Source organism: Oncorhynchus gorbuscha, linkage group LG14 (assembly GCF_021184085.1).
Source record: "Oncorhynchus gorbuscha isolate QuinsamMale2020 ecotype Even-year linkage group LG14, OgorEven_v1.0, whole genome shotgun sequence".
NCBI classification, from domain to species: Eukaryota; Metazoa; Chordata; class Actinopteri; order Salmoniformes; family Salmonidae; genus Oncorhynchus; species Oncorhynchus gorbuscha.
In genome coordinates this window covers 20,345,424-20,371,353 of record NC_060186.1, presented here as the reverse complement: position 1 = coordinate 20,371,353, position 25,930 = coordinate 20,345,424, and the positions used below count along the sequence as shown (strand labels likewise).

At 43.8% G+C, this 25,930-nt stretch overlaps 2 protein-coding genes across 17 annotated transcripts in view; both read right to left on the bottom strand.

Annotated features, from left to right (window-relative positions):
* The window catches only part of plekha5 (pleckstrin homology domain containing, family A member 5), a 197,281-nt gene that overhangs the window by 15,547 nt on the left and 155,804 nt on the right, over positions 1–25,930 (bottom strand). For 11 of the 16 annotated variants that reach the window (XM_046297427.1, XM_046297424.1, XM_046297425.1 and 8 more), the window contains 6 exons: positions 24,255–25,352; positions 3,949–4,124; positions 3,301–3,638; positions 2,996–3,079; positions 1,928–2,047; positions 1,245–1,298 (listed from right to left, as the gene is read on the bottom strand). In XM_046297427.1, coding sequence (XP_046153383.1) covers positions 1,245–1,298; positions 1,928–2,047; positions 2,996–3,079; positions 3,301–3,638; positions 3,949–4,124; positions 24,255–25,352 — 1,870 coding nt within the window. The remainder of the gene's footprint in view (positions 1–1,244; positions 1,299–1,927; positions 2,048–2,995; positions 3,080–3,300; positions 3,639–3,948; positions 4,125–24,254; positions 25,353–25,930) is intronic. The other 5 variants (XM_046297429.1, XM_046297435.1, XM_046297439.1 and 2 more) reach the window with 2 other exon arrangements.
* LOC123994616 (toll-like receptor 13) lies at positions 5,575–11,572 on the bottom strand. Its single transcript, XM_046297442.1, has one exon. The coding sequence runs from the start codon at positions 11,137–11,139 to the stop codon at positions 8,314–8,316; it is 2,826 nt and encodes a 941-aa protein (XP_046153398.1). The 5' UTR covers positions 11,140–11,572; the 3' UTR covers positions 5,575–8,313.

The window sequence follows — 25,930 nt, the reverse complement described above, 5'->3', positions numbered from 1 at the left end:
CAACGGCAGAGCCTAGAAAGGATCCATCGAAATAAAGAACACATTGTTGTTATAAGGTACTAGTGATTGAAGGAGACGGGGGGGCCTTGAGCCAACAACCCTGGGGTTATAGCTACCACCTGTACCATAAAGGCCCAGAACTCTTGGGAGAAGTCCTAGTATGTTTACAGTAGATACAAGGAGGCTACAGTTGGGTCCAAAGACAATATTGCCAGTCCCTCTCAGCAGACGGAGGAGAGACAAAACGGTCCTGATTTTCTTAATATCATCCCGACCAAAAACGACCAACAAAACAGAAAAACAATTGCATGCATCAGAGCCTATGGACCAGGGGGGGAGAGCAGGGTCGGCGAGTTAAAGTTCATTCATAACCCGCTGTGAAATTGCCTGCCATTAGAGGTGAAAGCCTTTGAAATGGCAGATCAAATCATTTCACATTTGGTTAGAGGGGTCACAATCAGACTCCGTGAAGTCACTAAGTGAGGTCCCTCGTGTGCACATGGTAGAGTGGTTTCTCCTGCTACACATGACCTTTTCAGAAACAGGAACTCAATTATTTACCCGTTCTAAACCAAAGGGCCCGTCCCGAAAAATAAACGGCACCTTTAGACGTCTGCCCTGATTATCTATGCCTGAGTGAGCGCTAGTCAGAACGTCAGTCGCTCGTCCTAGCCACTTTACCTGAAACCCCGGAGGTTGTTTCTATAGTCTTAATTACATTATGATAATGACATGACTAACTCATCATCAAAAGTTGAAGTTTGCTCTCGGGCTTTCTCAAGCTTGACATTTTTTTAAATAAAGACTGTTCTCCAGGGACTGTACGAACTATACAGCACAAACACACACGAGTAATCTTATTAGTTTAGGGCAGCATTACCATGCCAAGAAAGGCATTTTAACTTATTTTTAAAAAGTTTTTTTTACTTTTCTTGTACTGAGCTAGACAATATGTCCTCCTGTGGGAATGCAGGTTTGCGCAGATCCTATTCTGCAGTGAATGATATATGCTTCAGGAGGGCCGGAGAGAAAAGAATGAAGGAGAGAGAACGTATAGAAAAGACAAAAAGGAGCATTTGAGTCACTGATAACCCTGGGCAGAGTGAGAGCAGCTGGGTCTATGACCAACCCTGAGGAGTGCCTAAACCTGAGAGACACACAGAGAGAGAGAGACAGAGAGATAGAGAGAGGGAGACACAGAGAGAGAGACAGAGAGCAACCAAATATATAGCAGTACTCCTCACCTGGCTGTCCAGATACATGAGGTTCCTCTGAAGGTGATGAGACAGAACCTCACTCTAACATCAGAAGGCAGTAGAGAAAGAGGGAAGAGAGAAGAGTCAGACAGGAGAGAAAGAGAGAAGGGAGGGAGATTGAGTAAGGCAAACAGTAGGAAATAGAAGTAGAACTGGTACAAGCTGATAGTGAAAGATGGAGATGAAAGAGGAAGTCGCTACTGTGGCTTTGGCATTAATCCGAAGCATGAACCACCACAGCCATTTACTGTTGATTACTGAGCTAAACCAAACCATGCAAAACCCATTGCAACTACTTACCAACACTTTCCTCGTAAAGGTATTGGGAAACCACAGCAGACAACAAGAAGGCAATCACATGATACTCATACCATGCTGTCCTCTGCATGTCAACAGATCAAAAGATGAAATCAAGGCCAGATGAACACAGCACACCAAAGGGTTGAAAGGAGTTCAAATCTGAACCAAAACTCAACCATACCACCACTGAACCACACAGGTAGGAGCAAACACATCATATGCATTCACTGGAATGCATGGCCTGCTCATAGAGCCTTGAGCTGCATGGAGATGGCACATCAACACCCAACCACCCCCACACACACACACACACACCACTCCTGGAGGTGACCAATGACATGCTGTGTATGTGCACCCTCCCTGGTGCTAACCTTGGCGTTGGGCCCCTCCATGCTAAGGATCATTAGCTGAGCCACAGTGTGCTCCCGGATGCTGTTGAGCTCAGCCTGCTGCCGACGCAGCTTTATTAACAGCAGGGTCAGCTCCTCTGGCTGCACAACGCAGCATAGACACAGAGGAGATAACGAGACAGTCAATTCATCCAGCGGTCGATCAATGAACAAATACATTAACCAACCTCTCTTGATTTTCCATTTGGCGATGTTTTTAAATTGAGGAAAATTAGCGATAGCTTTTGTAATCCCTGCCCTAACCTATGTTTCTAACCGGGACTCTGACAAGTCTTTAGGCACAAGATGCCGTTGGAAACACTGGTTTTGGGTCTTGACCTGTGCTGGGGCTGGGCTATAGGACGTACACCTTTTAGAGAATCTGTCTGAAATAAACTCCCTCGGTCTCCTGACTCCAAACGGAGTAACTTTCCATCAAATGGAGGTGAAAAGTGAGAGAATATATTCAGTAACAGTAAAAGCGATCATTTCAAATCACTTATTACAAATATTTCTCATCAACTCTGCATTCTGAAGCCGCCGCTCTGTGCGCATTCCACAATCACAATCACATTCAGAGAGTTACAAAATGAACTGTGGAGAATATCAATCTCTCTGGCTGATTCTAGTCTACTCAATTGCCAAAGGCAATTTTGTTGGTGCCACTGTCTCTCTCTCTCTCTTTCCGTATCATCACCAAGACAATGCCATTATTTTAATCAAATTGTGTCCGCTTACAGACAGAAATAACAAATGCTTGCAATAAAAGACAGCAGAGAATGTAACGAGGCACCCACTCTGACAGAAATACAGTACACATACAGGCTATCCATTGTAGCATGACAGAACGACAGTAATACATGATAGCTTGTGTGCTTGATTTTTATCCCTGTCACAAAAACAGATTTGTATTTGCGTCCCATTGAAATCATACCAATAGCATAACTATCCTTCACAATGCATTGTTGTTGGGAGAAAAGAGGACAGTAGAGAGGAGAACAAGAAAGCAGAGAAGAGGTGAAGGAGGTCAGAGAGAGATACGTGACTCACCGTCTTGCCCTGGAGTGACTGTGGGGTAATGGTCTGCACTGGGATGCCTGCTGGCATGGACCGGCGGTCAGGTGGGTAGTTATACTGAGAGAGAGAGAGAGAGAGAGAGAGAGAGACAGGATGCTCTGTTACATGTACTGATTTCAACTGGCCGACAACTAAAATGAATGCTCTATTAATAAATAAAATAACTACTGCTCAATGCAGAGCAATTCCAGTCATTTATGTATGCTTGAAACCCCTGGTGATTATTTTGATGTGTAAGACTGGCTTAGATGATTGTGGTCCATTCCTTGTCCGTTTACCTTGGTGAGGTGAGTCCTGTGCCTGCAGTCTATAGTCATAGTCTGGTCCCCTCTGAAGATGGGTGAGGACACCTCGGACCTGGTCGACCCTGGTGGGTTGTCTCTGCGGTGCTGGCCCGGGGGGGAGAATGTGTGGTAGAGGGCCAGGGATCCATGGGAGGGGGATGTGGGGATGGAGGGGGCCACCCCCTGGTGCTCAGAGATGTTCCCCATGGTCTTGGGGCTGGGCAGGGTCCCGTAGTGGCCTGGTGGTGGTGGGCCCTGCCTGGAGAAGGCCTGCCTCTGCTGCCACTCATACAGCTGCCACATGGTGTCGTCCCTCATGGAGCGCCTCTTGTCTGCATTTACAGTTTTCCATTTGAGTCATTTTGCAGAGGCTCTTATCCACACAGACTTTAACTTAGTTAAAACAAATATATATCAACACAATATATCACAGTCATTACAAGTGGAACCGTACAACCTCAAGATAGCCACAATCTGCAAAATCAGTGCCAGAAAGAGTGCAAGTGCAAGAAAGTATAACAGCAAAGTCTTCAACTACGTCCCAAACGGCACGTGATCCCCTATAGTCCCTGGTCAAGAGTAGTGCACTACATAGAGAATGGGACACAGCCAAGTACAACAGTAAAGTTTAAGACCCATCACCTGCGTTGGATGTGGGAGCCAGGGCACGGTCGTAGATGGAGCCGGCCACGCTGCAGATGCTCTCGGGTCGGGACAGCATGTTCCTGGGGAGGGTACGGTAGCCCTCAGGGTAGCGGGGAACGATCTGGGCACGGTGGCTGGGCATGTTGCGGGGCAAGGTCTGGTAGGAGGTGATGCTGAAGGACAGGGGGACAATGAGGGGGAAATCAGTCAATGGATCAGCTGATAAAACATGATTTACAAATACTTTGATCAATCAATCCACTCATTTAGCATTTTATAAACTGGGTGGTTCGAGCCCTGAATGCTGATTCGCTGACAGCCGTAGTATATCAGACCGTATACCACGGGTATGACGCGATGTGTCGTGCTTATGAACAGCCCTTAGCCATGGTATATTGGCCATACACCACACCACTTCATGTCTTATTGCTTAAATATAGTTATAGAGAAGAACCTGGGCCTAACCCCTAAAGAGCAATAATAGATACTTAGTAGTGTAAGTGCAGCATGCTTACTGCCTCTCTCTGTTAGTCTTAACAGTACTGTAGAGTACCTACTACCTCATGTAAAAGGCACTGTACAGTACCTACTACCTCCTGTAAAAGGCACTGTACAGTACCTACTACCTCCTGTAAAAGGCACTGTACACTACCTACTACCTCCTGTAAAATGCACTGTACAGTACCTACTACCTCCTGTAAAAGGCATTGTACACTACCTACTACCTCCTGTAAAAGGCACTGTACAGTACCTACTACCTCCTGTAAAAGGCACTGTACACTACCTACCACCTCCTGTAAAAGGCACTGTACAGTACCTACTACCTCCTGTAAAAGGCACTGTACACTACCTACCACCTCCTGTAAAAGGCACTGTACAGTACCTACTACCTCCTGTAAAATGCACTGTACACTACCTACTACCTCCTGTAAAAGGCACTGTACAGTACCTACTACCTCCTGTAAAAAATGCACTGTACAGTACCTACTACCTACTGTAAAAGGCACTGTACACTACCTACTGTAAAAGGCACTGGGCTCCAGCTCCCTCTCACAGGAAATGGGCTGTAGGTAATACAAACCAGTCTTAACCATTTAACAGTCTCTTCTTGAAAAAAAATATGTCACTTGAAATTCCAAGTACGACCGACTCAAATAATAACATCTAGCTGTTTTTTTCTTCTTTTTTACAACTAGATGTTATTTTGGGAAATTACAGAGCTCTACCCGGCGGTTGAGATCTCAAGAGGGTCATACTAGCAATGTCATATTAGAATAGTAATTTGCATATCATTTTTACAAGAATATTATATACATTAATTTAGATCTGCTTGAATTGCTTTTATACAGTAGATATGATTATATGTTAATAAGGGTAGATGTCAAATTTTAACAAATCATGGTAATTTTGTGTCCAAATCGGTGCATTTTTCGGTGCTGTATCGCGCAACGTCCCCAAAATAGTTGTTACATTTCTAATGACGCAGGTTTTTCCTCCATGTTTCACATGTTCAGGCTACCTTTTGAGATCATGTATGACAAAGTGTATTTAAAAAAAACTAGTATAGGCAAGTAGGAGAGTTGTTCAGATATCTTATTTTCAATACAGAACACACTTACATTGAACTTTTAAAAATGATTTATTTGGTATAAATATGGGTTACAGGAAAGCTCATCAGGCGCCTGTAAATAGAGGAAGTTCTTGGAAATGATCTTAGCAATGAACATCACAGCTACACGCACATACCCATACACACACCACATGTGGAAAGGGAGGAGACAGAGCAATGTGTCCTCCCGTCACTAAGTCTTCTTGACCATTTTGGAGTGCCGCCATTTCCTAATGTCCTTGAATTTGGGATTTCACTTCAAGTATGTCACCATTATCTGCTACTGTAGTCTTCTCCAGAGCTCTGTAGCATATGCCTTTATGCAGGTTGACGTTTATAGGGATGAATCTTCTCCTGGAGGCCCAGCTGAGCGTTTTCCGTTAAATGGGCCAGCCGCAAAGTCAAAATTGGCTATATAGTAAAACATGTTTGAAAACCAAAATGAGCTTTTAGTTTAAGGTTGGGCATAAAGTTAGCAGTGTGGTTAAGGTTAGGTTCAAAATCAGATTTTATGACTGTGGCTATGCCCGATAGTGACCACCAGTGTTGGGATTAGTTACTTGAAAAAGTAATATATTTCCCACTAGTTACCACCAGAGTGTTGGGATTAGTTACTTGAAAAAGTACATATTAATCATTACATTTAAGTAACACGTTATATTCCTATTTATGTTACTTTGCGTTACCTTCATGAAAAAAATCTGGCTCGCCGACAGTCTCCACTCTGGGTCGATATCATACTGTACTCACTGACAGGTATCTGGTCGACTCTATAGGAATGCACAGTACGACGGATGTAAATTGTGTGGCGGAAAACGTAGCAGAAATCCTGAGATTAGTCTGCCGCGCCCTCCCCTCTGTAAATCTACCCACCCACCTAGGCAGCGCCGACATTAACAGCTTTCCAGTCTTATCTCCCTGGCTTTCCCTGTGACAATGTCATGTGTGTGTCTCCCCCTTCTCTCTATGGAGTCCATAGTCACCTTGAAAAAGAACGGGACCCCCTGGCCCGTCTGCAACTTTCACCCTGGACGACCACTAGGAAGACCTGGGGAGGGCTTAACTTGTGGCTAGAGAGATGCTTCTGTGACCAACTGGGTATGAACCCGAGTCTATAGCTTGTGTTTGCCCACAGAGCTCAAGCCTCAAGGAACTAACATAAATTATTCAGGTCTTAGCCAAGGTTACTCCCGGGGAAGACTTGACCTCTAGCTTGAGGGATGATGCTTCTCTGTGGCTTATACTGATAAGGCTGTACTCTCCATCAGACACCATAATAATGGAGGCTAGACAGCCATAACAGGCCTATTCTGTGGCCTACCATAGCCAGTTCATTGCTGGTCTAGGCAAGCTGCTGAAAACTGGTCTGATAAGAGGACAGTTCTCTGTGGTCGTTGAAAATATAGATAACTCCTTCTGCTTATGCTAAGGCAGGGAAATTGTTTTTTTAGGCCCAACGCAGTCAAAAGCGTGTTTTTCCTGTGTTTTATATATATTTACACACAATGAGGTTAGAATAATGCTGTGAATTTGTGAAAGTGATGATAATGCCCTTTTAGTGTAAGAGCTGTTTGAAAAGATTGCCTGAAATTTCAGCCTGTTTTGGCGACGTCACCAATCCTGGCGACGTCACTAATCCTTGCTTGAGAAATTGCTATTTGCTAAAACACCACTTTTGTTTCTTTTTGACCATTTTAATTGAAAACAATCACGGTAAGGTATTTAAATGTTAACAGTTATCAATAGTCAAATAAATCAATAAAACAAGGTTCCCGCCAACTCACAAATATAGCGCAGAAATAACAATTGTCCAGAAAGGGAGTCACCTCCCCACACCCATGAGTTAAGAATTGTTAAATGACAAATATGGCAGACCATATACAGACAAAACATTTGTTAAACAACTAACAACTAAATGTACGTACAAACCTCTGATCTATGTTGAAATTAAAATAAATGGTTCATGGTCATTCATGCATTGTCATTCAAAGCAGCATACAGCAGATGGCTACATTGGTTTTACCCTGATATACAACACAAATAGTATAAAACCAGTGATAGAGACTTTTTTAGGTCCTCTAAGCAACAAAGACACAAACAAATATGTGTGTTAGTGATAAGGTGTTGAATTTGGAGAGAAAAAATAAAACAGGCTTATTTAATTTAAGGAATCAGAATTGTCTAAACAAGCCTCAAATACCGGTAGACGTTTTGTACCGAGGATTATGAAATCATTTAAAAAAACTTTTTCTCCCCAATTGGTAGCTACAGTCTTGTCCCAAAGCTGCAACTCCCCTACGAACTCAGGAGAGGCGAAGGTCGAGAGCCATCCGTCCTCTGAAACACGATCTTGCCAAGCCACACTGCTTTTTGACGCGGAAGAAGGATACACAGTCTAGCTGGTGACCGAGATGCAGGTGCCTGCCCGCCCCAAGGAGTCAGCTTGCAGGCGCTCGGCACAGCACAAGGAGTCGCTAGAGCGAGATGGGCCAAACCCTCCCCTAACCTGGACGACGCTGGGCCAATTGTGCGCCACCTCATGGGTCTCCCGGTCACGGCAGGCTGTGACACAGCCTGGGATCGAACCAGGTCTGTAGTGACACCTCAAGCACTGCGATGCATGCCTTAGACCGCGGCGCCACTCAGGAGGCTCTTAGTACAGAGGACTTTTAACTGCAAATGCAATACCTCAACAAATCTGCTAACATTATTTGTCTCAGCATTAACACAAGATTCTTCATAAACCTCTGATCTCAGGCTTCAGTTGGAGGTTTCAGTTTAGCCCAAAGTCTGTCCCAGAATGCCTGGTGCTGATGGGGGTTCTGGGGCCAGTCCAGATAGGTCCTGGTCTTCACCAGGCGAGCCAGCCTGTGGTGGGCAGACAGCCTGCGAGGGGGGATCTTCTCCAGGAAGACCAGGAGGAGGATGTCCCTTTGTTCCACCTGCAGTCTGGAGGTGGCCAGCTTCATCTCCAGGGAGCACCAATTACTGTGCAGGTAGTGGCGACTGACCAGGCAGAGTGTGCGACGGCTCCGGTAGAGGCTGTCTGTGATGTTCTCCACAATGTCCTTCCCCAGCTGGAAGTCCCTGCTGTGCAGACAGAGGCGTAGGAAAGGGGGACCCCTCTTCTCCAGGTTGGGTAGTAGCTCCTCCACCACCCAGCGCTCGTCCTTCCCGCTGTAGGAGACAAACGCATCATAGTGGTAGCGCCCCCTGGTGTTTGATCGCATCGCCTCCGACAGCCAGCCAAGGATGATGTAGTAGAGGGGGAGGAGGTAAGGACCGGCCAGATTATGGACCAGCACCACCAGCATGAAGAAGATGACTCCCAGGCCAGTCGCAGCAAAGAGCACAAAGCCCACCTCTGTTGTGCAGTTGGCTTCTGTGTACTTGACAAAGTTAGGTGTGTCTAGTCCATTGTCTGACAAGCATATCAAGTCCTCTAAATTATACATAACTTCATGATTAAGCATGATCACTTCAACCGGCCTGTACCCCTTTGCCCATGCAATGAGCCAAGCATTGTCACAACTGCAAAACATCTGTAATGTATCAAGTATCAAATACTTTAGGCTAGAGAGAGGTTCAGTAAAGCTGTAGATTACATGAAAAACGTTCTCGATACGCAAATATAACGTTTTCAAGGATTTAAAGTCTTTAGTTAAACCCCCCTCCAAAGAGTCAATCCTGCAGTTTGAAAGTTTCAGAACCTCCAGTTTGGTCAGGTTGTGAAAAATGATGTCGGCAGAACGCTGTATTAAAAGATCCACCTGTACTAGAGTCAGTTTCCTCAGGTGAATCAGCTGATTCATTGATGTTAAATCCACACTTTTAGCCGAGAGCTTTGACCTGTACACAAATGTCTCCACAGACCTGAAGTACTTTCCCATGAATTCAGATCCACAAAGGAATTCTTCAGCATCAGCATGAAGATGGGTTACAGACTGAAAGAAGGGTCTGTCACAGTCTTCAAATGACACCGTCTGGCCTTTGAGTTGGAGACTCAGGTTCTGTTTAGATGTGATGTTACTGCCAATAATCAACTGCATTGGCCTCATACCTGAACTAATGTACAGATGAGTCAGGTGACTCAGAACGGCACCGAATACAAGTGTCAGATTCAGCTTTATCACGGGTTCTCTTGGTGCATAGTTCAAGTACCCCAGAAACACTTGTCTTAGACAGGTAAGTTGTGCGAAAGACATTGCTTCAATATTGTAGATCTGTGGATTTTCCCTGAGGTCTAACAATGTCAAACTATGTAAACCGACAAACGTGTTTGCATACAACTGGGTTATACTATTTTGTGTCATGTCTAAGGACTCCAGGTTTGCCAATCCGAAGAAAGCAAAGTCTTCAATGTTTGAAATGAAACTACATGACAAATCTAGAGACCGCAGGTTCTCAAGACAGCTGAACCGTTTTGCAAAAAGCGTTTGTACATTGCTCGACATGAAAGTGAGTTCTGTTAACCATGTGATTGGTTTTTCTCGGAATGAGCAGAGGTCAAGACTGTTTTCTGTCTGGCCAGATACATATAACATTTTAAGGTTTTTGAGACTGGAAATAAAATTCCATTTCAAATGGGGAGAAGAATGGAATGCTCCAGGTCCATCAAAACCCATATATTCCAGCCCAATGCACAATTCAACACTGGACATGGAGAGGCTGCTTGTATTGACATTGGCAACATGTATTTCCTTGATTGAAAGCAAAAACACTACATTACAGATACTTTCAAAATCAATGCTATTCCTACCATAAGAATACAAGAGCTGGATTTGCTTAATGCCAGACAGGGGAAGGCGCAGTAGGACATCCTGGTTTAGGTCCCCAGAAAAACGTGTCAGGTTCTGGAGACAGGCCAGTGCACCTTCCTCTATATGGTTTATTTGACTGAAATCTAAATTGACGCTTGTTAGATTGCTTTCGGTAGCTTTTAAGATGGAGCAGTTTGATTGGTTTAAAGATTGTATATTTGGTGCATGTACATTTAACTTTGTAAGTGAAATTATATTAACTATTCTGCATAGTATTTCTGACAAATTCTCTACACAGGGTTCATGAATATAGACACTTTGTAATTGAGGTATGTAATGGAAAACATCTGGTGCCATTGCTGATAGCCTATAATTAAATATGGTCAAATTACTTAGCTTGACTAGATCTCTGAATGTGTTAGGCCCAATATGACAATCGCAGCACCCAGTGACCAATCCATTAATGTACATATGTTGCAGATTTTGAAGGCCCTGGCTATTCCCAGCTGGAAGGATTTGAGGAAAACAGCCTCCAATGTACAGATACTCCAAATACTGAAAACGAGCGAAAAAGCCCAGAGACATGGAACTATTTCCCCCACGTTTCATAGATATGCAGAGGGTATTGATATTAGAGGGAAGTCCAAGCAGATCCTCCTCGACGGCTGTGACATCTCGACAGGCAGCAGTGTACTGTTCTGCCAAAGGACAGTAGTTCCAGGTGGGAAAGTATTCCTCGCTGTTATAAACGTGGCATTTAGGATGCATCCATCCACTAACACTCTGAATCAACAGGAACAGGGAAAACATGGCTCTCATCTCTCCCAACAACAGTCAAATCTACTGAGATGATTGTTCGGATCCGGTTGAAATCTGTATGAATGTTGGTTTGATACAGTAACACCCGTCGGAGTGCTGCAAACAGTATGGAGCCTTTCTTCTTATTTATTCCTTTCAGATGCCTTTCTCCTTGGTGACTAACAGCTCCAGTTGAATGGTACTTAAAAGGTTACAAAGTCATTCTCTAATGGTTAGTTTGGTTCCAAAAGTATAACATGTCCCAGTCAATGAAGAAAATAGTGGAGGGCTGCAGTGTGTTCTCTGTCACAGTTAACGTCTGTGAACATCTGAGGAGCAGCAGAACTGTATGCGTACAGTACAGTCATAGTGTCTGTTAAACAGCTTGTGAAAGTCTCTATTTTACAGCTCTCTTTCTGTTCCTCAAAAAAAGACAGACATTCTTTCTGTTCCTCAAAAAAAGACAGACATTCTTTCTTTTAAAAAAAAGACAAGACATTCTTTCTTTAAAAACAAAGACAAGACATTCTTTCTTTAAAAACAAAGACAAGACATTCTTTCTTTAAAACAAAGACAGACATTCTTTCTTTAAAAAAAGACAGACATTCTTTAAAAAAAAAGACAGACATTCTTTCTTTAAAAAAAAGATAATTGACATGAAGGATATGTTTGAACATGATAGATTTCAGAAGATCACTAAGATATCTGTAAGAGTTACAGAGGGTCAAAGATCATACCCCCAAGAGGTTAGCACGTCTTGGGGGTATGATCTTGGACCCTCTGTAACTTTCTCACTCATCATTATTCACATTTCATTCAGGATTATCTGTAATCATGGTAAAATCCACATGAATGTAGAAGTGTTTAGAAACATATTACATTTTTATTTACAATAAAAGTGACTCCAAAATGACACAATACATTATGGGCACAAAATAATCTGAAACAACCCAAACAAACTGCAAATGCTTCCAACAAGTTTGTAGGGTCACAAGCTTGATGTAATAATTTCATGCTAGAAACATGGGACCAAATACAAAAACAAAAAAAATGGACAACTTTATTTCCAAGAATCTTCAGGGTTGTCAATAATTTCGACCCCTACCATTGAGAAGAAAAAAAAAACATTTGACTTGTTAAACAAAATCTATTTCTCTGAAAAATATTTTATATTAGTATAAAATAATATAATTACCCAGTTTTGTGAGCATACAATATAGCTCAATATTTTATACAGTCATTATTGCTAATCTTAATCCTTTGAACTCTCTTCTTGAAAAACATATTGTTGATAAAGTAAGCATTCCTATAACTCAAATAACAACTCCCATTAGTTATTTTTACAACTCCATGTGTATTCTGGAAATGACAGAGCTCTACCAGACGGTTGAGAAGTCAAGAGGTTATTACTATTTGTAAGTCGCTCTGGATAAGAGCGTCTGCTAAATGACTTAAATGTAATGTAAATGTACTAGCAAAGCCATAATCGAATGGTAATTTGCATAGCCTTTTTAATCATCTAAACAATATTTCTCAAATTAATTTAGGTTTGCTTGGATGGATTTTTCTAATGTAGGTTAAACATTGTTAAATGAGGACGGATGTTATGGTAATTCCGTCAGTCCAAACATGAAAATCCAATTGCATTGAAATTAATGCGTTTTCAGGTGGTTTATAGTGTACAATGTCCCTCAAAATGGTTCTTAAATTTCAAATGATCCAGGTTCTTCCACCATGTTTTACACATATTCAGACTACATTTAGAGAAAATTAAGTGCAGTTTTCAATTACCATTATATAGATAATTGTATAAGCAACCTTAAGTCTGAATATTGATTAATTGACCCCATGGGTCATGAAATGTGGTTTAACACCAATTTATGCTGCCTAATATAATGAGTTGACAACAATTTAATTATATTTTTCACCAAGTATTTTTAATTAAAAAAAATATGAATCCATCATACATTTTACTGACATATCAACTGCTTGGTTGAGCACATTTAAGAATTCTTGCTTTATAGCCTTTTACATGTTAACTATTTATTTTCATATTCCTACTCTTCAATGTCTAACAGGAATGGTGCAACTGAATTCCTCTCTTTTATCCCATATCTTTGTTGACTGATTGAGTTCTCTTACAGCCCTCTCGGTGGGCAAAGTGCCAAAACACTAAACTGCAGCAACCCAAAAGGATACAAATGATGTACATTTTTGCAAGAGGGAGTTGACCAATCAATAGGTATGTGCAGCTTTCCAGAAGGACAACCATCTCTGCAGCACTCCACCAAAATCAGACCTTTATGGTAGAGTGGCCAGATGGAAGCCCCTCAGTAAATTCAATTACCGCCCGCTTGGAGTTTGCCAAAAGGCACCTAAAGGACTCTCGGACCATGAGAAACAAGATTCTCTGGTCTGATGAAACCAAGATTGAACTCTTTGACCTGAATGCCAAGCGTCATGTCTGTAGGAAACTACGGTGAAGCATGGTGGTGGCAGCATCACGCTGTGGGGATGTTTTTCAGCAGCAGCGACTGGGAGACTAGTCAGGATCGAGGCAAAGATGAACAGAGCAAAGTACAGAAAGATCCTTGATGAAAACCTGCTCCAGAGCGCTCAGGACCTCAGACTGGGGTGAAGGTTCACCTTCCAACAGGACGACGACCCTAGCACATGGCCAAGACCACAGAGGAGTGGCTTTGACAAGTCTCTGATTGTCCTTGACTGGCCCAGCCAGAGCCTGGACTTGAACCTGATCTAACATCTCCGGAGAGACCTGAAAATAGCTGTGCAGCAACGCTCCCCATCCAACCTGACAGAGCTTGAGAGTATCTGCAGAGAAGAATGGGAGAAACTACCCAAATACAAGTGTGCCAAGCTTGTAGCTTCAAAACCAAGAAGACCCAAGGCTGTAATCGCTGCCAAAGGTTCTTCAACAGAGTGTTGAGTAAATGGTCTGAATACTTATGTAAATGTGATATTTCAGTTTCTTATTTTTAACACATTTGCTTTGTCATTATGGGGTATTGTGTGTATTGTGTGTAGATTGATGAGGGAAACAAAATTTTGTCAATTTTAGAATAAGGCTGTAACGTAACAAAATGTGGAAAAAGTCAAGGTGTCTGAATACTTTCCGAATGCACTTGTAGATACATGGACTGACACGATGCAGAAATTATGCATTTAGTTTGAACCTTTCATTTTTGATTAGAGAACGAATCGATGTGATTCGATATGGTTTGCTGCACTAATATTTCCTGCATAAATATTTTCCATTCCAAATTAAAAGCTGCTGTTGATGGAGCTCATGAGCTGGGCCTCTCTGAGCTGGATCTGGGCCTCTCTGAGCTGGATCTGGGCCTCTCTGAGCTGGATCTGGGCCTCTCTGAGCTGGATCTGGGCCTCTCTGAGCTGGATCTGGGCCTCTCTGAGCTGGATCTGGGCCTCTCTGAGCTGGATCTGTATGAGCTGACGTGTGTGTGTGTGTGTGTGTGTGTGTGTGTGTGTGTGTGTGTGTGTGTGTGTGTGTGTGTGTGTGTGTGTGTGTGTGTGTGTGTGTGTGTGTGTGTGTGTGTGTGTGTGTGTGTGTGTGTGTGTGTGTGTGTGTGTGTGTGTGTGTGTGTACGTGTTTTATGTCCACAATAGCATCAGTTTCTCTTCTCCTTTCTTTACGGCCATGAAGTGCACCTCGCAAAAGTGATTGCTGTCCTCGTTGTGAAATGATCAACTTTACCCTGTATATCTAAAAATGACAATATACACTGATTGTTTAAAAAACTATTGCCGATAGAGAACCTGAACAATGAAAATAAAATCTGTTGTAAGCCCCATTCAGCAGGTACAGCCAGATGAGAGTTGTGTTTCCGGTTTACTTTCACACAATTTCAAACGGCAAAAAATAACAATAAACTAGCAAATGACATAGGTTGTCACTCAACTAATAAAGCCTAAGATCACACAAGACATTTTAGCATTTGCAAGCTGAAGGTGGCGCACAGATGTGCAAGGTCAGGAACAGGCTGCCTACCTCTCGTTGGTCAGCGCGCGAAGCTGGGCACTGTGCGCAGTTTGACTAGGCTACTGATTTTGCCTGGGGGTTGTGGCTTGCAAATGACTTGTAGATCAATGACAGTCAACACAGTTACATGTGGCTCCACACTGTTGTCACCAAATATTAGGTCTTTTCGGAAGGCAGAAATAATGTAATATGAGCATCAATAAATTGTTAACCGGCGATTCTTAGCATTTCAGTAGATTTTTGGACCAAAATGTACATTTAGCAGACACTCTAATCCAATGTGACTTTACAGGACCTATTAGGGTTAAGTGCTCTGCTCAAGGGCACATCGACTGATTTTTTCAACTAGTCAGCTCAGGGAATCGAACCAGCGATCTTTCGGTTACTGGCCCACTGCACTTAACCGCTAGGCTACCTGCTGCCACTAATTACCTGTGTGTTTATCTAATTAAAGCATTATGCTAATAAGTCCCAGCTTTAGCTTTACCTTTCCTTTATATACCTGGGAGACACAATTAATGGCTGGGTCATTAACATATCACAGACACACTCAGGTCTTTATCAGGAGAGGAGAGCCATGGTTAGGTCATGACCTCATTACAGTAAGAGGTGATTGACCACAAGTGTTAATATGAGTCAGTGACACAAAGACACCAACGGCCTTTATGAAGTCTCAAAATCATGTCCAGAAACTAGCCTGTATATGATAAATAAAAGCATATCCCCTTGAGGATGAGACAGAGCATCTGACAGTATTGTAAGCCTACAACAACTGCATGGTAAGAGTCCATTTGGCATTACAACAGTAAGCTAAAAGGGACAGGGGACATTAAAAGAACAGGGGGCTCAATTGAACCAGTCCATTGTTTGTGCTGTTTAGCATCAGTTCCTCTGAGTCCTTCCTCTTTTCAGAGGCTTAATTGCCGTAAACAAATGCAGTTTAATGGATGGTAGAGAGGGAAAATGGAAAGTAGGGCGCTGGCCCTAATCTGTATTCTCGCTGGCTCTGAGACTAGGCTATAGCAGAGGCTGCAGGCTGAATGTCTGGGCTCCTAATATGGGCTTAGTACAGTAAATTCACAGCCAGAGAGGAGGGACAGAGAGCTCAGTGGTAAAGAAGACATAACCTCAAACACAGCCAATAGCCAATGTCATACAAGCACAGGGGAATTAATTATGCATTTATAACTTATGTTCTACAAACACAGGCACATATGGTCTTCTGTAGAGCCCAGTGAGCTATAGCATCAGAGCTCCTGAGTGACGCAGCGGTCTAAGGCACTGCATCTCAGTGCGAGAGGCGTCACTACTGTCCCTGGTTCGAATCTAGGCAGTATCTGGCTGGGATTGGGTCCTATAGGGGGGTGCACAATTGGCCCAGCGTCGCCTGGGTTAGGCCATCATTGTAAATAATAATTTCTTCCTTATCTGACTTGCCTAGTTAAATAAAGGATAAATAAAAACATAGCCAATACCTTTACTGGGCAGCTATCTTTAAATACATAATAATAAAGTCCTGTACTAGGTGCAATGCATATGGATTTAATTGATCTATATTTCACAGTACAACAGTTCTAATATCTCACCTTGCTGCCCACAGTTCAAATAGAAGCTTGGGACCAGAGCGTTTGCTTTGCACTGCTATGTACACACTATCTCCGTCAAAGGGAATTGGAAACGTGAGAACACCAGATTGTTGGAATAACACAGAGAGGGAATCAGTATTTACACGTACCAAATGGCACCCTATTCCCTATGTAGAGCACTACTTTCAACCAGATCGCTATTGGTCCTGGTCAAACGGAGGGCACTACATAGGGAATAGGGTGCCATTTGAGACGCTTCCCAAACACATGTCATCAGGAGGTTTCCCTCCTATTCCCTGGGCTGTTATATAGGACTGATGATGATGCAGTAGGAGCATTGAGCGGTGCTCTACTGGTAACAGGGGCACAGGTCCATAACTTATTCATCTAAAGGAATGGGAGGAGGAGAGTAAAGAGACAGGGAGAAAACATTCCCTCGCTCCTGTTCTCAAACAAGCCCAGCAAAATGAGTGCATGATCCCCGACGACATACAGTGGTGACATGAAAAGCTTTTAGCTCTCGCGGCCAAGGATGCTACAGTACTGTGCAGAGACAGTGAAAGAGAGAGAGTGAAAGAGAAAGAGAGAGAGGGGTATGGTCAAGATAAAGAGGTCTGGGAGATATAGCCACGGGAGAAGAGGAAGTGGTTGTTTTTTAACTTCTCTGTCTCTGTCCTCCCGTTGCTGTTAGAGACAACCTAACCTCTAGATGGCTGGCTGACTCACTGACAGAGTGCACTGCAGACACACAGAGGTGGTTTTAGCTTGTTAGATATTACTGCATACTCTGAACCAGATGCACAAGCATTTCGCTACACTCGCATTAACATCTGCTAATCATGTGTATGTGAACAATAAAATGTGATTTATTTTATTTATGTTATTTTACCAGGTAAGTTGATTGAGAACACGTTCTCATTTACAGCAACGACCTGGGGAATAGTTACAGGGGAGAGGAGGGGGATGAATGAGCCAATTGTAAACTGGGGATTATTAGGTGACCGTGAAGGACAGACTGGGAATTTAGCCAGGACACCGGGGTTAACACCCCTACTCTTACAATAAGTGCCTTGAGATCTTTAATGACCTCAAAGTGTCAGGACACACGTTTAACGGTGTCAGGGTACTGGGATATTTTTTTTAGACCAGACGAAAGAGTGCATCCTACTGGCCCTCCAACACCCCTTCCAGCAGCATCTGGTCTCCCATCCAGGGACTGGCCAGGAACAACCCTGCTTAGATTCAGAAGCAAGCCAGCAGTGGTATGCAGGGTGGTATGATGCTGGCTATTTGAGGTGGTTTTTGCTTTGACAATGAGTTTGCACTATCTGAGAGAACAGTAACAGATTTCAGAGAGGCATGGGTACGTACTAGAGGTCGACCGATTAATCGGAATGGCCGATTTCAAGTTTACATAAAAATCGGTAATCGGCATTTTTGGACACCGATTGTGGACGTTTTGTTTTACCTTGATTTAACTAGGCAAGTCGGTTAAGAACACGGCCCAGAAACGGTGGGTTAACTGCCTTGTTCAGGGGCAGAACGACACATTTTTACCTTGTCAGCTCGGGGATTCGATCTTGCAACCTTCCGGTTACTAGTCCAATGCTCTAACCACCTGCCTTACATTGCACTCCACGAGGAGACTACCTGTTACGCGGGGGCAGCAAGAAGCCAAGGTAAGTTGCTAGCTAGCATTAAACTTATCTTGTAAAAAAACAATCAATCTTAACATAATCACTAGTTAACTACATGGTTGATAATAATACTAGTTTATCCCATCCGTTAGATAAAATACGGAACGGTTCCGTATTTCACTGAAAGAATAAACGTTTTGTTTTCTAAATTATAGTTTCCAGATTCGACCATATTAATGACCAAAGGCTCGTATTTCTGTGTGTTATTATGTTATAATTAAGTCTATGATTTGATATAGCAGTCTGACTGAGCGGTGGTAGGCAGCAGCAGGCTCATAAGCATTCATTCAAACAGCACTTTCATGCGTTTGTCAGCAGCTCTTTGCTGTGCTTCAAGCATTGAGCTGTTTATGACTTCAAGTCTATCAACTCCCGAGATTAGGCTGGTGTAACCGATGTGAAATGGCTAGCTAGTTAGCGGGGTGCGCGCTAATAGCGTTTCAATCGGTGATGTCACTCGCTCTGAGACATTGATCTCCTTGCTCTGCAAGGGCCGAGGCTTTTGTGGAGCAATGGGTAACGCTGCTTCGAGTGTGGCTGTTGTCGATGTGTACCTGGTTCGAGCCCAGGTAGGGGTGAGGAAAGGGACAGAAGCTATACTGTTACACTGGCAATACTAAAGTGCCTATAAGAACATCTAATACTCAAAGGTATATGACATTTTTTTATTTCACCTTTATTTAACCAGATAGGCAAGTTGAGAACAAGTTCTCATTCACAACTGCGACCTGGCCAAGATAAAGCAAAGCAGTTCGACACATACAACGACACAGAGTTACACATGGAGTAAAACAAACATACAGTCATTAATACAGTAGAGAAATAAGTATATATACAATGTGAGCAAATGAGGTGAGATAAGGGAGGTAAAGGCAAAAAAAGGCCATTGTGGCGAATTAAATACAATATAGCAAGTAAAACACTGGAATGATATATTTGCAGTGGAAGAATGTGCAAAGTAGAGATAGAAATAATGGGGTGCAAAGGAGCAAGATAAATAAATAAATACAGTAGGGGGAGAGGTAGTTGTTTGAGCTAAATTATAGATGGGCTATGTACAGGTGCAGTAATCTGTGAGCTGCTCTGACAGCTGGTGCTTAAAGCTAGTGAGGGAGATAAGTGTTTCCAGTTTCAGAGATGTTTGTAGTTCATTCCAGTCATTGGCAGCAGAGAACTGGAAGGAGAGGAAGATTTGGTTTTGGGGGTGACCAGAGAGATATACCTGCTGGAGCGCGTGCTACAGGTGGGTGCTGCTATTGTCACCAGTGAGCTGAAATAAGGGTGGTCTTTACCTAGCAGGGTCTGTAGATGACCTGGAGCCAGTGGGTTTGGCGACGAGTATGAAGCGAGGGCCAGCCAACGAGAGCGTACAGGTCGCAGTGGTGGATAGTATATGGGGCTTTGGTGACAAAACGGATGGCACTGTGATAGACTGCATCCAATTTATTGAGTAGGGTATTGGAGGCTATTTTGTAAATGGCATCACCAAAGTCGAGGTTCGGTAGGTTGGTCAGTTTTACAAGGGTATGTTTGGCAGCATGAGTGAAGGATGCTTTGTTGCGAAATAGGAAGCCAATTCTAGATTTAACTTTGGATTGGAGATGTTTGATGTGAGTCTGGAAGGAGAGTTTACAGTCTAACAAGACACCTAGGTATATGTAGTTGTCCACATATTCTAAGTCAGAACCGTCCAGAGTGGTGATGTTGGACGGGCGGGCAGGTGCGGGCAGCGATCGGTTGAAGAGCATGCATTTCATTTTACTTGTATTTAAGAGCAATTGGAGGCCACGGAAGGAGAGTTGTATGACATTGAAGCTTGCCTGGAGGGTTGTTAACACAGTGTCCAAAGAAGGGCCAGAAGTATACAGAATGGTGTCGTCTGCGTAGAGGTGGATCAGAGACTCACCAGCAGCAAGAGCAACTTCATTGATGTATACAGAGAAGAGAGTCAGTCCAAGAATTGAACCCTGTGGCACCCCCATATAGACTTCCAGAGGCCCGGACAACAGGCCCTCCGATTTGACACACTGAGCTCTATCAGAGAAGTAGTTGGTGAACCAGGCGAGGAAATCATTTGATAAACCACGGCTATCGAGTCTGCCGATGAGGATGTGGTGATTGACAGAGTCGAAAGCCTTGGCCAGGTCAATGAATACGGCTGCACAGTATTTTTTCTTATCGATGGCGGTTAAGATATCGTTTGGGACCTTGAGCGTGGCTGAGGTGCACCCATGACCAGCTCTGAAACCAGACTGCATAGCGGAGAAGGTATGGTGGGATTCGAAATGGTCAGTAATCTGTTTGTTGACTTGGCTTTCGAAGACCTTAGAAAGGCAGGGTAGGATAGATATAGGTCTGTGGCAGTTTGGGTCAAGAGTGTCCCCCCCTTTGAAGAAGGGGATGACCGCAGCTGCTTTCCAATCTTTGGGAATCTCAGACGACACAAAAGAGAGGTTGAACAGGCTAGTAATAGGTGTTGCAACAATTTTGGCAGATAATTTTAGAAAGAAAGGGTCCAGATTGTCTAGCCCGGCTGATTTGTAGGGATCCAGGTTTTGCAGGTCTTTCAGAACATCAGCTGACTGGATTTGGGAGAAGGAGAAATGGGGAAGGCTTGGGAGAGTTGCTGTGGGGGGAGCAGTGCTGTTGACCGAGGTAGGGGTAGCCAGGTGGAAATAATATAATAATAATAATAATAATATATGCCATTTAGCAGACGCTTTTATCCAAAGCGACTTACAGTCATGCATGGCCAGCCATAGAAAATGCTTATTGAAATTCTCAATTATAGTGGATTTATCAGTGGTGACAGTGTTTCCTATCCTGAGTGCAGTGGGCAGCTGGGAGGAGGTGTTCTTAATCTTCATGGACTTTACAGTGTCCCAGAACTTTTTTGAGTTTGTGTTGCAGGAAGCAAATTTCTGCTTGAAAAAGCTAGCCTTGGCTTTTCTAACTGCCTGTCTATATTGTTTTCTTGCTTCCCTGAAAAGTTGCATATCACGGGGGCTGTTCGATGCTAATGCAGAACGCCATAGGATGTTTTTGTGTTGGTTAAGGACAGTCAGGTCTGGATAGAACCAAGGGCTATATCTGTTCCTGGTTCTAAATTTCTTGAATGGGGCATGCTTATTTAAGCTGGTGAGAAAGGCATTTAAAAAAAATAACCAGGCATCCTCTACTGACGGGATGAGACCAATATCCTTCCAGGATACCCCGGCCAGGTCGATTAGAAAGGCCCGCTCGCTGAAGTGTTTCAGGGAGCGTTTGACAGTGATGAGTGGAGGTCGTTTGACCGCTGACCCATTAAGGTTGCAGGCAATGAGGCAGTGATCACTGAGATCTTGGTAGAAAACAGCAGAGATGTATTTAGAGAGCAAGTTGGTTAGGATGATATCTATGAGGGTGCCCGTGTTTACGGCTTTGGGATGGTACCTGGTAGGTTCATTGATAATTCGTGTGAGATTGAGGGCATCAAGCTTAGATTGTAGGATGGCTGGGGTGTTAAGCATGTTCCAGTTTAGGTCGCCTAGCAGCTCGAGCTCTGAAGATAGATGGGGGAGGCCATCAGTTCACATATGGTGTCCAGAGCACAGCTGGGGCAGAGGGTGGTCTGTAGCAGGCGCCAATGGTGAGAGACTTGTTTTTAGAGAGGTGGATTTTTAAGAGTAGAAGTTCAAATTGTTTGGGTACAGACCTGGAGTAGGACAGAACTCTGCAGGCTATCTTTGTAGTAGATTGCAACACCTCCCCCTTTGGCCGTTCTATCTTGTCTGAAAATGTTGTAGTAAGGGATGGAGATTTCAGAATTTTTGGTGGTCTTCCTAAGCCAGGATTCAGACACGGCTAGAACATCTGGGTTGGCAGAGTGTGCTAAAGCAGCGAATAAAACAAACTTAGGGAGGTGGCTTCTCATGTTAACATACATGAAACCAAGGCTATTACGGTTACAGAAGTAATCAAAAGAGTGCGCCTGGGGAATAGAAGTGGAGCCAGACACTGCAGGACCTGGATTCACCTCTACATCACCAGAGGAACAGATGAGGAGTAGGATAAGGGTACGGCTAAAAGCTATGAGAATTGGTCGTCTAGAACGTCCGGAACAGAGAGTAAAAGGAGGTTTCTGTGGGCGATAAAATAGCTTCAAGGTATAATGACAATGGTATGGTAGGTATGTGAATACAGTGGAGGTAAACCTAGGTATTGAGTGATGATGAGAGAGCTACTGTCTCTAGAAACATCATTGTAACCAGGTGATGTCATTGCATTTGTGGGTGGTGGAACTGAAAGGTTGGATAAGGTATAATGAGCAGGGCTAGAGGCTCTACAGTGAAATAAGCCAATAAACACTAACCAGAACAGCAGTGGACAAGGGATATTGACATTAAGGAGAGGGATGCTTAGTCGAGTTATCATAAGGGTCCAGTGAGTAGTGAGGTTGGTTGGGGTAACGGCGATTCAGACAGCTAGCCAGGCCATTAGTAGCAAGCTAGCATAGGATGGAGGTCTGTTTTTAGCCACCTCGTGCGTTTCCGTCGGTAGATTAGTGGGGTTCCGTGTGGTAAAGGGGATCAATCCAATTGGCAAAATAGATATAGTTTTGTGAGCCAATAAATAAATTGTCCGATAGACCTATTCAGATAGCAGCCGATAAGACAGCTAACGATTAGCGGGCCGCAGCTGGGCGTTCAGGTAACGTCGCGGCGGAGGGGTCAGGTGGATAACTCCCTCGGGCAGATAACATAGTCCAGTCGTGAAGGCCCGGTGGGGCTTCACATCGGCAGTAGAACGGGTCCGGATAGGTGATTTTAGCCCAGGAGTGGCTGATGGAACTCTTCAGCTGGCTAGCTCCGGAATAATTGATGTTTGCTCCGGGATCGACGTAAGCCAATAGTCACATGGATAGCAGCTAGCTAGCTGCGAGATCTAGGTGTAAATGTCCAGAGCTTGCGGTTGAAATCCAGGGATATGGAGAGAAAAATAGGTCCGGTATGTTCTGGTCTGAGTCGCGTTGTACAAAACTGGTGATAGCTTTTCAAACTGAAGGATAGCTGATGACCACAAACTGTGGTTAGCTGAATACGAACGTTAGCCAGTAAACTGGCGAGCTTCTGGTTAGCTTCTGGCTAGCTTCTATTGTGTATTTCAGATTTGAGGTAAATAATACTTTTTTTTTTTATTAGTGAGGAGGGTTGCAGGAGAGTGTTTTGAAGTTTAGTTTTTGGAAAATAATATATATAAAAGATACGCGAAGAAAGATGTAAATATATATATGTATATACATGGGACACGACAAGATGAGGACAAAGGACGTTTGACAGCTATGCCATCTTGGTATGAGCAAATACAAATGGTATAGAGAGAAATAGTCCTATAATTCCTATAATAACCTCAACCTAAAGCTTCTTACCTGGGAATATTGAAGACTCATGTTAAAAGGAACCACCAGCTTTCATATGTTCTCATGTTCTGAGCAAGGAACTTAAATGTTTGCTTTCTTACATGGCACATATTACACTTTTACTTTTTTCTCCAACACTTTGTTTTTACATTATTTAAACCAAATTGAACATGTTTCATTATTTATTTGAGGCTAAATTGATTTTATTTATGTATTATATTAAGTTAAAATAAGTGTTCATTCAGTATTGTTGTAAATGTCATGATTACAAATAAATAAATAAAATAATACGATTAATCGGTATCTGCTTTGTTTTTGGTCCTCCAATAATTGGTATCGTTATTGAAAAATCATAATCGGTCCACCTCTAGTACGTACAGACCAATAAAGAAACAGACAGAGATACAGACAGACAGAAAGACACACCACCCCCATACCTCCTAGTATCGTCATCCTCTTGTGTCCTCTGGGTCCTAACCCAGTTCTCCAGCTGCCTCATGGAGTTGGTTCTGGTCAGACTCTTCTCTGGCTCCTGGGCCTGCTGGTTCTGGGTCTGATTCTGAGGCGGGTCATGGGCCTTCCCTGCTCCTCTGCCCAGGGTACCTACCACCTCCCCTGGGCTTTGGTCCCCAGCCCGCTCCCCTGAGCCGTTGACCTGATGTGGGGCCATGTGCTGGGAGACCTGTATCTGGCGGGAAGCTGTAACTGCTGCTGCGATGGCTGCTGCCTGGGCTGGTTGGAGTTTGATGCTGTTGATTTTAGTCAGAGGTCTCTCAGCACTGCCATCCCTCTGGAATCCATATTTGTTCCCTTCACGGAGGGTTCCATACTTATCCACTTCCCTAAGAGTACCATACTTATCGAGCGTCCCGTGCTTCTCTCCATCCCGCAGGGTACCACACTTACTCCCTTCTCGTAGGGTTTTATACTTCTGCCTTTCATCAAGGGTCCCATAACGATCTGACCGATCTTTCTCAGTCATAGACGTTTGTCTCTCTACCCCTCTCTGGAGGTTGTATTTCTGTCCATCTTTCTGGAGGGTGTATCTCTCTCCTTCTTTTTGCAGTGCATATCTCTCTCCATCTTTCTGTACCAAGTACTTCTCCCCGTCTTTCTGAGGTGCGTATTTCTCCATCTGAACATCTTTAGGCACAGAATATCGTTCGCCTCCGTCTTTCTGCAAGGAATACCGCTCCCCGTCTTTCTGCAGGGCGTACCGCTCGCCGTCTTTCTGCAACAGGTACCTCTCTCCGTCTCTCTGCAGCGTGTAGCTCACCCCGTCTTTCTGAAGGGAGTATCTCTCTCCGTCTCTCTGCAGCGTGTAGCGTTCCCGCTCTCTCTGGAGGGTGTGTTTCTCTGGGTCTTTGTGTTTCCTGTCCCCGTCTGTGCGGTCCATGCTGCGGGTAATGGAGGGCTGGCGCGGCTCAAGGTTCCTCTCGTTGTTCTGGATCTCTGGTCGGGTCAGAACCCGGTTGTGGTTCAAGATGTTGTTCACCTCCTGGGGACAACAGCGGTCCACCTTCAACTTATCCAGTCTGGAAGAGAGAGAGTAGGGGGAGAGAGAGTGATGGACGAGAGAAATGGAGGAAGAGAACAGGGATTGGAAACAGTAAGAGAAAGAAAAAAAGACAGATGAATGATAAAAATATGTAGATAAATATATATCAACAAGTCATTACTAGGCAGGTTCACAGAAAACCATATTTTCACATTCCAACAATGGACTCCTGCTGTGTGGGTGTCAGGCGTTGGGCTCTACTGCTGCTACGTCTCCCCTCCTCCAACCTGCCTGACTATATGCCTGTCTGCCTCGGGGGACCAGAGAGGAGCAGAGGAAGTGAGTGGTTTTTAAAACATCACAAGGTCTGCCCTCAGCACTCTGAGGGCACAGTGAGACATGGCTACTTTGACTGAGCAGCCATTCACTGCTGCAATCTTTCAGTCTGTTACAGAAAGGCCATTAACAGGTCTGGTACTCCAGAGGGAAATAGCTCAAGGCTAGCCACAGTCCTTTACCGCCTACTGCGCTCAGGAACAAGTCACAGTGGCAGCCACTTGGGACTGCTAATCTAATGCTCCAGTACATAATGTATTTCTACCTGGGATTTTTCTA